The following is a 16278-nucleotide window of genomic DNA, read 5'->3' as shown; positions in this document are numbered from 1 at the left end:
AGTATACATAAATACCACTGCCATACTGTACACATGCCACCATCCAGTATACATAAATACCACTGCCATACTGTACACATGCCACCATCCAGTATACATAAATACCACTGCCATACTGTACACATGCCACCATCCAGTATACATAAATACCACTGCCATACTGTACACATGCCACCATCCAGTATACATAAATACCACTGCCATACTGTACACATGCCACCATCCAGTATACATAAATACCACTGCCATACTGTACACATGCCACCATCCAGTATACATAAATACCGCTGCCATACTGTACACGCCACCATCCAGTATACATAAATACCGCTGCCATATTGTACATGTGCCACCATCCAGTATACATAAAAACACTGACATATTGTACACATACCACCATCCAATATACATAAATACCACTGCCATATTGTTCACATGCTATCATCTAGCATACATAAATACCGCTGCCATACTGTAAACATGCCACCATCCAGTATACATAAAAACACTGACATATCGTACACATACCACCATCCAATATACATAAATACCACTGCCATATTGTACACATGCTACCATCTAGCATACATAAATACTGCTGCCATACTGTACACATGCCACCATCCAGTATACATAAAAACACTGACATATCGTACACATGCCACCATCCAGTATACGTAACACTGCCATACTGTACACATGCCACCATCCAGTATACATAAATACCACTGCCATACTGTACACATGCCACCATCCAGTATACATAAATACCGCTGCCATACTGTACACATGCCACCATCCAGTATACATAAATACCACTGCCATGCTGTACACATGCCACCATCCTGTATACATAAATACCACTGCCATACTGTACACATGCCACCATCCAGTATACATAAATACCGCTGCCATACTGTACACGCCACCATTCAGTATACATAAATACCACTGCCATACTGTACACATGCCACCATCCAGTATACATAAATACCGCTGCCATACTGTACACGCCACCATCCAGTATACATAAATACCGCTGCCATACTGTACACATGCCACCATCCAGTATACATAAATACCGCTGCCATACTGTACACATGCCACCATCCAGTATACATAAATACCGCTGCCATACTGTACACATGCTACCATCTAGTATACATAAATACCGCTGCCATATTGTACACGTGCCACCATCCAGTATACATAACACTGACATATCGTACACATACCACCATCCAGTATACATAACACTGCCATACTGTACACATGCCACCATCCAGTATACATAAATACCGCTGCCATACTGTACACATGCCACCATCCAGTATACATAACACTGCCATACTAAACACACGATGTAACCATCCAGCACACATAACACTGCCATACTATAAACATGTTGTAACCATCCAGTACAGGCTAAACATATGATGCCACCATACAGTACATATAAACACTGCCATATTGTACACAATACCACCATCTAGTATATATAACACTGACATATTCAACACAATACTACCATAAAGTATACATAAATAACACTGCTATACTATTCACATGCCACCACCAGAACGCATAAATAACACTTCCATATTAAACACATAATGCTACCATCCAGTATATAAAAACTGCCATATTGTATACAATACCACCATCTAGCATACATAACACTGCCATACTGTACACATGCCACCATCCAGTATGTATAACACTGCCATATTGAACACAATACCACCATAAAGTCACCATAAATTACACTACCATACTATAGACACAATGCAGCCATCCAGTACACACAAATAAGTCTTCCACACTTTACAAAAATGACTCCATTCTTAGCGCCATCAAAGTCAGCAGAGTATAGCGGTGATATCTGTGCTAATCTAACACTGGAAGTAAAATTGTTATTTTGATTTAGTTTTTTATTTATTTTTTTTGTGTTTAAATAGCTCCAGAATTCCGCATTGAATATTTTTAATAATATTTTGCTTTATAAGTCTCGTACCTTCGCAGCATAGACAATTGCCTTCAGGGGTACAAAGATAGTGGGACCATTCTTCATCAATGGAAACCTCAATGCCACTGGATATCTGAAATTGCTACATGATGATGTGTTGCCCTCTTTATGCCCTGAAGATGGCACATTCCCTGAGATTTTCCAGCAAGATGGTGCACCACCACATTATGGGTGTCATGTCTGAGCATTCCTACATGGAGTTTCCTGGAAAGTGGATTGGTCGTCGTGGGCCAGTTGAATGGCCACCAAGGTCTCCTGATCTGACCCCATTAGACTTTTATCTTTGGGGTCATCTGAAGGCAATTGTCTATGCTGTGAAGATACGAGATGTGCAGCGTCTGAAACAACGGATACTGGAAGCCTGTGCTAGCATTTCTTCTGCAGTGTTGCTATCAGTGCGTCAAGAGTGGGAGAAGAGGGTTGCACTGACAATCCAACACGATGGGCAGCACTTTGAACACATTTTATAAGTGGTCATAAACTTGTAAATAACTCATGAAAGAATAAAGTTACTTTAAACCCAAGCATGCCATTGTTTTTCTTGTGAAATTCTCAATAAGTTTGACGTGTCACATGACCCTCTTTCCATTGCAATAAATAAAGTTGGATCCAAAATGGCCAACTTCAGAATGGCTGCCATGGTCATCACCCATCTTTAAAAGTTTTCCCCCTCCAATATACTAATGTGCCACAAACAGGAAGCTGATATCACCAACCATTCCCATTTTATTTAGGTGTATCCATATAAATGGTCCACCCTGTAGATATATACAACTAGAATCCAAGTCAGTCAGGGCTGTTCATGGTGAAAGAAGCCACAAGGGCACAGCTCCATACTCTGCGTAGTGGCTGTTCCCAGGTACTGCAGCTCAGCTCCTATTTCAGTTATCAAGATCCGAGCTGTAGTACCTGGGAATGGCCAATAGTCAGTGCTGTTCCGGATGTTGTCAGTGTAATGAGTTAGAACAAACAGCTGATCGGTGGGGGCGCCAGGTGTCAGATCTCCAGATAACGTCATCTATATCAAAGAAGTGGACTGCCCCTTTAAAGTTTATCATAGAGGGGTACAAAGTATAGCAGTCACTGCTGTGGTGCCGATCTTGACGGTTGCAACCCAACTGTGTAGCTCGGTTACCAGGAGGCAGCGGTACCATCTTCCTTCCCGATTCCGATAAATCATTATGAGGGTCTGGATTGTGCCCCCTGTAAGTTTCACTAGCATTGGTCTGTAGCCTCGCAGCACAATGCACAGCTCCATTGCTTGCCCGCTGTGCCACCAATATCAGCTCCATATTTTGTCCCATCCGTTACATTTCTGGCTGCAGCAGCGGCACGGACCTGTCCTGTCCATCACTTTGGCTGTCAAGACGAGAGGGGAACAGCTGACGGCTCATTATGAAGGCCGAGCAGCGAAATAAAACGATTCCTATATCCCTCAGGTTTTATCTAATCGCCAAGTACACAATGTACCAGCGACAATAATGTGATTACGCTTCTCCTATTATTGGGACGTGGCGGCGCAGAGATGAGATATAAACCACGCGAGGGAACCAATAAGAAAAACATGTATATATTTACCAGGGTGAAGAATTCTCTGCAATCCCCTTGTAAGTACCGAAGTGTATTCTGTATTCTTTCCTCTTCTACAAATCCTACAATCTTTACCTAACCTGAAATGGCTGATAATAGGGAACAGTAGATTGCATTTGCCTGCTCTACTGTCTAGCTCTTCCCATCCTGAAATGGTTGATAACAGCGAGCAATACAACATACGGGCTCCACTTCCTCTTGATTGACTATGACTTGCCAAGCATGACTAGGATGTCACTTTTATATCAGGGGTAGGTACCATGCTCCTTTGATGAGAATATCCTTCTATTTCTGTCCGGCAACAAATCATTAGCTGCAGGCAGGATCATGCAGGATGTAGGGAAGAATCCACAGAGCAGACACTGAGTCATTTATAGGCCCCAGAGAAGGCGGCCACTGCAGACACACAAATCAGAAGCCACAAGTCTCATCCAATCCCAAAGAGGCTCAGTGCAGGGCAGGGCGAAGATCACAAAGAGGCTCAGCGCAGGACAGGGCAAAGATCACAAAGAGGCTCAGTGCAGGACAGGGCGAAGATCACAAAGAATCTCAGTGCAGGATAGGGCGAAGATCACAAAGAGGCTCAGTGCAGGACAGGGCGAAGATCACAAAGAGACTCAGAGCAGGACAGGGCGAAGATCACAAAGAGGCTCAGCGCAGGACAGGGTGAAGATCACAAAGAGGCTCAGTGCAGGACAGGGCAAAGATCACAAAGAGGCTCAGGGCAGGGCAGGGCGAAGATCACAAAGAGGCTTAGCGCAGGACAGGGCAAAGATCACAAAGAGGCTCAGTGCAGGGCAGGGCGAAGATCACAAAGAGGCTCAGCGCAGGACAGGGCGAAGATCACAAAGAGGCTCAGTGCAGGACAGGGCGAAGATCACAAAGAGGCTCAGGGCAGGACAGGGCGAAGATCACAAAGAGGCTCAGCGCAGGACAGGGCGAAGATCACAAAGAGGCTCAGTGCAGGACAGGGCGAAGATCACAAAGAGGCTCAGTGCAGGACAGGGCGAAGATCACAAAGAGGCTCAGCGCAGGACAGGGCGAAGATCACAAAGAGGCTCAGTGCAGGACAGGGCAAAGATCACAAAGAGGCTCAGTGCAGGACAGGGCGAAGATCACAAAGAGGCTCAGTGCAGGACAGGGCGAAGATCACAAAGAGGCTCAGCGCAGGACAGGGCGAAGATCACAAAGAGGCTCAGTGCAGGACAGGGCGAAGATCACAAAGAGGCTCAGCGCAGGACAGGGCGAAGATCATGCGAGGGCTCGGCGCACGAAAGGACAATGATCACATGGTGACTCACTCAGTGTATGACAGGTTAATGCAGCCTGAGAAGTAATTGTGAATGCTGCTCTGCATGTGACTGGAGTATTAGACAGGCTGTAAATCAAAATCAGAAAAGCACAGTACTGGCACAGTTCCACCACATTATATAAAGATATTATCTGCTAGGATGACAAGAGGAGAAGAGCGCTGATTATTGTCATGTATCATCCACAGCTGCTCGGTCTCCCTGGATCTGCCAGTTTCTTTTGAGCTCCTGAAATGCAAAAAAAGACCAAAAGGCAAAACCCTGACAGTTATTCTTTGTCACAAGAGATGAACAAACACAACCTGGCAGCAGCTCCGGGGCTCCTTGTGCATGAACAAACCGACCAAGTCACCCGCCTGGCACTAAGGACTGCGATGTGATCATTCTTACACAGATCGCCCATACAATGCAGACCACACTAAGTGGCCACTTTATTAGGGACACCCATAACAGTAACATGATGGTGTAGAAAACATTGTGCAGGAATATTGGCGCATATTGGCACATGCGGACAGGAGAACTTCTTGCAATTGCTGCAATTTAGATGGAAATGCTGACAAGCTCTGAGCCCAGTCTACGTTATCCCAGGGGTGCTCTATAGGGATAACAAAAAAAAATTGTTTTTTTTCAGGGTCAGATGGTAATTTACTAAGAACCGCAATCACTAGCTGTTCTAACACAGCCACAACTTTTCTGCTGCAGTCCACCACTGTTTGCATAAAGCTTAAGACAGAGGTGCAGGGAGAGGCTCCTTCCCAGAAGTGCAATTTAAAAGGCATCTCGCAATAATAGGATGAACTCTCCTAAGCCGTCTATATGGCCATGCAGATAGATCATAGAATGATACCGTCATATCTGAATACTTCCCACGAAATCCACATTTTTCTTTTATGCAAAGGAGCTGAAAAGATCTGTCTACCCTAGAATCTGCGGTTTGATGACCTTTTCCAGAGAAATCAATATTTTTCTAAAAATAAATGAGTTGTTAAGAGCTATGGGCTGGACATAGATCTCCCTGAGAATCTGACTACAGAGTATATTGTAAGTAAAAGGGGTCGTTACCAGTATGAGACATGGAGAGCAGATTGTCAGTTGTTACGTGTCTCACAGTGGTAATACTTTTTGTAGGCAGATTCCCAGGGGGATCTATGCCCGGCCCATAGATCTTGACAGCTCATTTACATATTAGGAAACGTGGATTTCTCTGGAATAAGACATCAGATCGCAGATAACAAGGTATCACTTTATTCAGATTCTATATGCAGATAGACAGCTTAGGAGAGCTGATCCTACTGACCGAGTCCCTTTAAAATCCCATCTAGTGAATATAAAAAGCCAAAAAGAACACACCCATTACCGTCACTACTTTCACATATGGCCGTGTCACGGGTGACATCCTGAAGGCTCATTACAAAATGATCACAGTTCAGAACATCATGACCTAAGTCTGGAGATAAGAGATCATTGTCCCATCTGTTACCTTCACACCTGCAATATAGTGACACCATCTGTGAGAAACCTAAATAACTATCACTCCAAAATGCTCGAAATAACATGAGTCTTATCATTTGTACTCCACATGAATGTTTTATACTTTTTTTTTCATTGCTCAATGACTAAGGTGGCATGACCGTTGAAACGCGTTTGATTTTAAATGCACTTTAAGCCTGTGACTGTCACTGGTAGGAATCACCCGTTTTTTTGTGTCTATGGATATGAAGATGGACTTTGGATTTATGTGCTTTTAACAAAAATGGAATAAAAGGTATTTTTTATGGACATCACCCACGCTGGACTTCTGCTTTTCCTTCATACTACTTGCAGCACTGCATGATCCGTGCGCTGGGACTGAGAGGAGGTGAGCTGATCTTCGTTGCTTTTTCTTTACTATAATACTGCTCCTATGTACAAGAATATTACTACTATAATGCTGCTCCTATGTACAAGAATATAACTACTATAATACGGCTCCTATGTACAAGAATATAACTACTATAATACGGCTCCTATGTACAAGAATATAACCACTATAATACTGCCCCCTATGTACAAGAATATAACTACTATAATACTGCCCCTATGTACAAGAATATAACTACTATAATACTGCTCCTATGTACAAGAATATAACTACTATAATACTGCCTCTATGTACAAGAATATAACTACTATAATACTGCTCATATGTACAAGAATATAACTACTATAATACTGCCCTCTATGTACAAGAATATAACTACTATAATACTGCCTCCTGTGTACAAGAATATAACTACTATAATACTGCTCCTATGTACGAGAATATAACTACTATAATACTGCCCCTATGTACAAGAATATAACTACTATAATACTGCTCCTATGTACAAGAATATAACTACTATAATACTGCCCCTATGTACAAGAATATAACTACTATAATACTGCCCCTATGTACAAGAATATAACTACTATAATACTGCCCCTATGTACAAGACTATAACTACTATAATACTGCCCCTATGTACAAGAATATAACTACTATAATACTGCTCCTATGTACGAGAATATAACTACTATAATACTGCCCCTATGTACAAGAATATAACTACTATAATACTGCCCCTATGTACAAGAATATAACTACTAAAATACTGCCCCGATATACACGAATATAACTACTATAATACTGCCCCTATGTACAAGAATATAACTACTATTATACTGCCCCTATGTACAAGAATATAACTACTATAATACTGCCCCTATGTACAAGAATATAACTACTATAATACTACTCCTATGTACAAGAATATAGCTACTATAATACTGCCTCTATGTACAAGAATATAACTACTATAATACTGTCCCTGTGTACAAGAATATAACTACTATAATACTGCCCCTATGTATAAGAATATATCTACTATAATACTGCCCCCTATGTACAAGAATATAACTACATCTGTCACCATAATATCATTAAACCATTAATATTAAATATAATGATGATGACGCAGTTTCCATTTCACTCTCTGTATTTATTGGTGAAGCAGGACACATTTTGTTTTATTTTGCTTTGTTTCGGTTATCATTATGTCTCCCTGGTATCCAGGTCTCCCATATTCTGTTACTCCTCATCACTGCAGTCCTGGTCTCCAGATGTGAGAGAACACCTTACGGAGCCTTTCCAGAGGTAAAAACCAGCTTATATCTTCATACCTAGTGAAATTCCTTCTAGGAAAAATTAGCTGTGGACGTAAACAGTTAGAGGTTTATTTGATGAGATCGCAGAACATTTATTCTGTTTTGAAGCCAGAGGAAATAGAAAGCGATCACCAGAACAGAGCAATGACGTCTGCAGAACCCGGCAATGTACAAGACTCATCAGATCCCAGACACTACCCGGCAGAGGACACACAGTACCCAGAACATATAGGCAGAAGTCGGGCTGCACCCAGTATACATGGAAAAGGTCAGGCAGTACCAGCATATATAGGCAGAGGTCAGGCAGTACCAGCATATATAGGCAGAGGTCAGGCAGTACCAGCATATATAGACAGAGGTCAGGCAGCACCAGCATATATAGGCCGAGGTCAGGCAGTACCAGCATATATAGGCAGAGGTCAGGCAGTACCAGCATATATAAGCAGAGGTCAGGCAGTACCAGCATATATAGGCCGAGGTCAGGCAGTACCAGCATATATAGGCAGAGGTCAGGCAGTACCAGCATATATAGGCCGAGGTCAGGCAGTAGCAGCATATATAGGCAGAGGTCAGGCAGTACCAGGATATATAGGCAGAGGTCAGGCAGTACCAGCATATAAAGGCAGAGGTCAGGCAGTACCAGCATATATAGGCAGAAGTCAGGCTACACCCAGTATACATGGAAAAGGTCAGGCAGTACCAGCATATATAGGCTGAGGTCAGGCAGTACCAGCATATATAGGCAGAGGTCAGGCAGTACCAGCATATATAGGCAAAGGTCAGGCAGTACCAGCATATAAAGGCAGAAGTCAGGCAGTACCAGCATATATAGGCCGAGGTCAGGCAGTACCAGCATATATAGGCCGAAGTCAGGCAGTACCAGCATATATAGGCAGAGGTCAGGCAGTACCAGCATATATAGGCAGAGGTCAGGCAGTACCAGCATATATAGGCAGAGGTCAGGCAGTACCAGCATATATAGGCAGAGGTCAGGCAGCACCAGCATATATAGGCAGAGGTCAGGCAGTACCAGCATATATAGGCAAAGGTCAGGCAGTACCAGAATTTAAAGGCAGAGGTCAGGCAGTACCAGCATATATAGGCAGAGGTCAGGCAGTACCCAGCATATATAGGCAGAGGTCGGGCAGTACCCAGTATACATGGGCAAGGTCAGGCAGTACCAAAATATATAGGCCGAGGTCAGGCAGTACCAGCATATATAGGCAGAGATAAGACAGTACCCAGCATATATAGACAGAGGTCAGGCAGTACCCAGTATACATGGGCAAAGTCAGGCAGTACCAGAATATATAGGCAGAGGTCAGGCAGTACTCAGCATATATAAGCAGAGGTCAGTCAGTACCTAGTATGCATGGGCAGAGGGCAGGCAGTACCCAGTATACATGGGCGGAGTTAGGCAGTACCCAGTATACATGGGCAGAGGTAGGCAGTACCCAGCATATATAGGCAGAGGTCAGGCAGTACGCAGCATATATAAGCAGAGGTCAGTCAGTACCTAGTATGCAAGGGCAGAGGGCAGGCAGTACCGAGTATACATGGGCAGAGGTAGGCAGTACCCAACATATATAAGCAGAGGTCAGGTAGTACCCAGCATATATAAGCAGAGGTCAGTCAGTACCTAGTATGCATGAGCAGAGGTCAGGCAGTACCCAGTATACATGGGCAGAGGTAGGCAGTACCCAGCATATATAGGCAGAGATCAGGCAGTACACAGTATACATGGGCAAAGCTTACAGTATATAGGACAACCCTTTCCTACGATGGTGCCAGTACTCTGTACTCCTCCTTCTAGACCTGTCCTCTGCTTTCGACACAGTTGACCACTGCCTCCTACTACAGATCCTCTCCTCCTTTGGCATCAAAGACCTCGCCCTATCCTGGATCTCCTCATACCTTTCCAACCGCACATTCAGCGTTTCCCACTCCCACACTACCTCCTCATCCCACCCTCTCTCTGTTGGAGTCCCCCAAGGCTCTGTTCTAGGACCCCTACTCTTCTCAATCTATACACTCGGCCTGGGACAACTCAAAGTCTCATGGATTCCAGTACCACCTTTATGCTGATGACACTCAGATCTACCTTTCTGGCCCAGACGTCACCTCTCTGCTGTCCAGAATCCTGGAGTGTCTATCAACCATATCCTCCTTCTCCTCTCTCTTCCTTAAACTCAATGTGGACAAATCTGAACTCATCATCTTTCCTCCATCTCATAGATCTTCCATACCTGACCTAACTATCGCATTAAAGGACATCATGCTTTCCCCCGTACCGAAAGTCCACTGCCTAGGAGTAACCCTCGACTCTGCCCTGTCCTTCAAACCGCACATCCAAGCTCTTTCCACCTCCTGTCGCCTCCAGCTCAAAAATATCTCCAGAATCCGTCCTTTCCTCAACCGTCAATCTACTAAAATTCTTGTGCATGCCCTCATCATCTCCCGCCTTGACTACTGCAACATCCTTTTCTGTGGCCTCCCTGCCAACACCCTTGCACCTCTCCAGTCCATCCTTAACTCTGCTGCCCGACTAATTCATCTCTCTCCTCGCTACTCCTCCGCTTCTCCCCTCTGCAATTCTCTTCACTGGCTCCCAGTCCCTCAGCGTATCCAGTTCAAATGACTAATACTGACCTACAAAGCCACCCATAACCTGTCTCCTCCATATATCTCTGAACTAATCTCCCGATATCTTCCCTCACGTAATCTCCGGTCCTCCCAAGACCTCCTTCTCTCCTCCACACTTATTCACTCTCACCCGACCGCCTCCAAGACCTCCCGAATAGCCCCCATCCTCTGGAATTCTCTGCCCCAACACGTCCAACTATCAACCACATTCGGATCCTTCAGACGGAACCTGAAAACCCACCTCTTCAGGAAAGCCTTCAGCCTGCACTGACCCTGCTGCCTCCTCACCTCTACCGGAGCTACCGCCTCACCAACACTGGAGCTCCTACAACCCTCAACCTATTGTCTCCTTCCCCACCATCCTGTAGACTGTAAGCCCGCAAGGGCAGAGTCCTCGCCCCTCTGTATCAGTCTGTAATTGTTAGTTTGCTTACTGTAAGTCATATCTGTAACTTGTATGTAACCCCTTCTCATGTACAGCACCATGGAATCAATGGTGCTATATAATTAAATAATAATAATAATTTACATCCTCAAAGAATGGTGGTACTCAAATTAGACTGACAAGGTAAGTTACTGCCCAACCTACTCCCCCAGCACTGCACCAACATGTAGCAATAGCGCCAGACCGTCACCATGATAGATACCTGTAATACGTCACTGGCTGCCATACTACAACACACAGACAGAAGCGGGCAGCGCCCTCCGAGCAGTATTATAGGAATATCCATTATCACCGCAGACCTGCGCACCTCATATAGCGCCATAGCACAGTCCACACATACACAGACTTACGTGCTGCGGTTTGACCCCACTTTTCAGTGATGATATAATAGTCTCAGAGATGAAAATGGATCCGGTTTTATTGTCCCCTTTCTGCAGGAAGAAACAAATATTAATGTATAATGAGACTGATAGACAATGGTCTTAATTGCTCCACTAGTTGTCCTCTAATCCCCCGTGTTACCTATACCAAGTAATTTTTAGAATTCCAGCAGTCAAAGCTGGCCTTACACATTCAACAACGGTCTGCTGAACACAAATAGCTGGCAACACACACACCCAGCTCCCCCAAACACATGAACGGCTGAGCACTACTGTGAGTCCAATGGGGAGAGAGGAGAGAGTCACTGCCAGACACACCTGGCGGCTGCTTATCTCTCCTGCAAAATAGAGTCAGGTGCTTGGATTCTTATCTCCGCAGAAAACATCTTTCTGGGCAGAGTTGGGAAGCCCCCATACACATTAGATGGTTAGTCGACCCTACAGATATTGGGAGGATTAGGCTGACTTTAATGAGTAACTAAACTTTTAAGCATTGTATAAATATGAATTTTTGTAATATACTTAATGGCCCTATTTTGCTTCCTTCTTTCCCAAACAACATGCTGTACCACTGTATCCATGCTCAGTTCACACTCCTATAGACAAACAGTCTGGGTAAAAGTTTTCTGCTGTTTGAATAGTTAGGCTATAGAAGACAAAACACTTGCAAAAATAATTGTTATTATTGTTATTTATTCAAATCAATTTCTATATCTAAATATTAATATGAAGGGAAAATTCCTGTACACAGACTGTTTGAATATTGTAATACAAATAAAAAAAAAATGTGAGTTTCGCTACAATGCTTCATCAGAGTCCCCCAAAAAGCATCGTAGCGAAACACACATTGGGAGTGGTGGTGATGGGGATCAGGCCATACAATGCTACTCGGTCAGTATCAATTGATTTTAGTGTCATTTCCTTCAGTTACTTTTTTCATACTGTTTCAGATAGGAATAGACACTCATATTATGATATATATATATATATATATATATATATATATATATATATATACATATATATATATATATATATATATATATATATATATATATACACACAGTACAGGTCCTTCTCAAAAAATTAGCATATAGTGTTAAATTTCATTATTTACCATAATGTAATGATTACAATTAAACTTTCATATACTATAGATTCATTATCCACCAACTGAAATTTGTCAGGTCTTTTATTGTTTTAATACTGATGATTTTGGCATACAACTCCTGATAACCCAAAAAACCTGTCTCAATAAATTAGCATATTTCACCCGACCAATCAAATAAAAGTGTTTTTTAATACCAAACAAAAAAACCATCAAATAATAATGTTCAGTTATGCACTCAATACTTGGTCGGGAATCCTTTGGCAGAAATGACTGCTTCAATGCGGCGTGGCATGGAGGCAATCAGCCTGTGACACTGCTGAGATGTTATGGAGGCCCAGGATGCTTCAATAGCGGCCTTAAGCTCATCCAGAGTGTTGGGTCTTGCGTCTCTCAACTTTCTCTTCACAATATCCCACAGATTCTCTATGGGGTTCAGGTCAGGAGAGTTGGCAGGCCAATTGAGCACAGTAATACCATGGTCAGTAAACCATTTACCAGTGGTTTTGGCACTGTGAGCAGGTGCCAGGTCGTGCTGAAAAATGAAATCTTCATCTCCATAAAGCATTTCAGCCGATGGAAGCATGAAGTGCTCCAAAATCTCCTGATAGCTAGCTGCATTGACCCTGCCCTTGATGAAACACAGTGGACCAACACCAGCAGCTGACATGGCACCCCACACCATCACTGACTGTGGGTACTTGACACTGGACTTCAGGCATTTTGGCATTTCCTTCTCCCCAGTCTTCCTCCAGACTCTGGCACCTTGATTTCCGAATGACATGCAAAATTTGCTTTCATCAGAAAAAAGTACTTGGGACCACTTAGCAACAGTCCAGTGCTGCTTCTCTGTAGCCCAGGTCAGGCGCTTCTGCCGCTGTTTATGGTTCAAAAGTGGCTTTACCTGGGGAATGCGGCACCTGTAGCCCATTTCCTGCACACGCCTGTGCACGGTGGCTCTGGATGTTTCCACACCAGACTCAGTCCACTGCTTCCTCAGGTTCCCCAAGGTCTGGAATCGGTCCTTCTCCACAATCTTCCTCAGGGTCCGGTCACCTCTTCTCGTTGTACAGCGTTTTCTGCCACATATTTCCTTCCAACAGACTTACCATTGAGGTGCCTTGATACAGCACTCTGGGAACAGCCTATTTGTTGAGAAATTTCTTTCTGGGTCTTACCCTCTTGCTTGAGGGTGTCAATGATGGCCTTCTTGACATCTGTCAGGTCGCTAGTCTTACCCATGACGGGGGTTTTGAGTAATGAACCAGGCAGGGAGTTTTTAAAAGCCTCAGGTATCTTTTGCATGTGTTTAGAGTTAATTAGTTGATTCAGAAGATTAGGGTAATAGGTCATTTAGAGAACCTTTTCTTGATATGCTAATTTATTGAGACAGGTTTTTTGGGTTATCAGGAGTTGTATGCCAAAATCATCAGTATTAAAACAATAAAAGACCTGACAAATTTCAGTTGGTGGATAATGAATCTATAATATATGAAAGTTTAATTGTAATCATTACATTATGGTAAATAATGAAATTTAACACTATATGCTAATTTTTTGAGAAGGACCTGTATACATACATCTATCTACTTGCATCTATATCTATCTGTATAATTAGATGTAGGAATGGATTTGAATAAATACTAATAACGGAAAGTGAAAAGTAATTGCTCACTGTGACAATAAGGCCGGCCTCACACTAGCGAGTTTTACGGACGTATGAGCGCATAAACTACGTCCGTAAAATTCGCATTACACACGGCCCAATGAATCTCTATGGCCCAGCTCCTATCAGCCGTATATTACGCATCCGTAATATACGGTCTTGTACGGCCGTAGAAAATTGCAGCATGCTGCGTTTGTCACCGTATTGCGCAAAAAAATCGCCAATGAAAGTCTATGGGTGCGAGAAAAATACGGATTCCACACGGACCAGCAGTGTGACTTGCGAGAAATACGCAGCGGTGTTAGTGAAAAGCCGGTAATTCAATTGCCGGCTTTTCATTTCTCCTTCCCAAACCCGACATGATATGAGACATGGTTTACATACAGTAAACCATCTCATATCCCCTTTTTTTTTGCATATTCCACACTACTAATGTTAGTAGTGTGTATGTGCAAAATTTGGGTGCTGTAGCTGCTAAAATAAAGGGTTAAATGGCGGAAAAAATTGGAGTGGGCTCCCGCGCAATTTTCTCCGCCAGAGTGGTAAAGCCAGTGACTGAGGGCAGATATTAATAGTCAGGAGAGGGTCCATGGTTATTGCCCCCCCCCCCTGGCTACAAACATCTGCCCCCAGCCACCCCAGAAAAGGCACATCTGGAAGATGCGCCTATTCTGGCACTTGGCCACTCTCTTCCCACTCCCGTGTAGCGGTGGGATATGGGGTAATGAAGGGTTAATGTCACCTTGCTATTGTAAGGTGACATTAAGCCAGATTAATAATGGAGAGGCGTCAATTATGTCACCTATCCATTATTAATCCAATTGTATGAAAGGGTTAAAAAACACACACACACATTATTAAAAATTATTTTAATTAAATAAACACACAGGTTGTTTTAATATTTTATTGCTCTCTCAATCCACCTGAAGACCCTCGCTTGGCAAAATAATAAACCAACAATATACATACCTTCTGATGAACTGTCACGTCCCACGAAGTAAATCCATCTGAAGGGGTTAAATCAATTTACAGGCAGGAGCTGTGCTAAAGCACTCGCTCGTACCTGTAAACCCCGGGTGCTGAAAGGAAAGCTGGGTGATCTGTACTTACATTGAGTCGCGGTGATGCGCCCTCTGCAGGATGAACTCACATGAACTAGAGCGTGGGAACTTTTTCAAGGCTGCAGTTCATGAGAACATCCAGCAGAGGGCGCCTCACCGCGACTCAATGTAAGTACAGATCACCCAGCTTTCCTTTCAGCACCCGGGGTTTACAGGTACCAGCGAGTGTTTTAGCACAGCTCCTGCCTGTAAATTGATTTAACCCCTTCAGATGGATTTACTTCGTGGCACGTGACAGTTCATCAGAAGGTATGTATATTGTTGGTTTATTATTTTGCCAAGCGAGGGTCTTCAGGTGGATTGAGAGAGCAATAAAATATTAAAACAACCTGTGTGTTTATTTCATTAAAATAATTTTTAATAATGTGTGTGTGTGTGTGTGTTTTTAACCCTTTCATACAATTGGATTAATAATGGATAGGTGACATAATTGACGCCTCTCCATTATTAATCTGGCTTAATGTCACCTTACAATAGCAAGGTGACATTAACCCTTCATTACCCCATATCCCACCGCTACACGGGAGTGGGAAGAGAGTGGCCAAGTGCCAGAATAGGCGCATCTTCCAGATGTGCCTTTTCTGGGGTGGCTGGGGGCAGATGTTTGTAGCCAGGGGGGGCCAATAACCATGGACCCTCTCTAGGCTATTAATATCTGCCCTCAGTCACTGGCTTTACCACTCTGGCGGAGAAAAAAGCGCGGGAGCCCACGCCAATTTTTTCTGCGATTTAACCCTTTATTTTAGCAGATACAGCGCCCAAATTTTGCACATACACACTACTAACATTAGTAGTGTGGAATA

General features: G+C 43.4%; 1 protein-coding gene across 1 annotated transcript in view; it reads right to left on the bottom strand.

Moving 5' to 3' along the window:
* The window catches only part of DKK3 (dickkopf Wnt signaling pathway inhibitor 3), a 109345-nt gene that overhangs the window by 11439 nt on the left and 81628 nt on the right, over positions 1-16278 (bottom strand). The window contains exon 4 of the mRNA XM_077287242.1: positions 11551-11631. Within this exon, the coding sequence (XP_077143357.1) occupies positions 11551-11631 (81 nt within the window). The remainder of the gene's footprint in view (positions 1-11550; positions 11632-16278) is intronic.

Source organism: Ranitomeya variabilis, chromosome 2 (assembly GCF_051348905.1).
Source record: "Ranitomeya variabilis isolate aRanVar5 chromosome 2, aRanVar5.hap1, whole genome shotgun sequence".
Lineage (NCBI taxonomy): Eukaryota > Metazoa > Chordata > Amphibia > Anura > Dendrobatidae > Ranitomeya > Ranitomeya variabilis.
The sequence above is the reverse complement of the archived record's forward strand: the minus strand, read 5'-3'. Positions and strand labels throughout refer to the sequence as shown.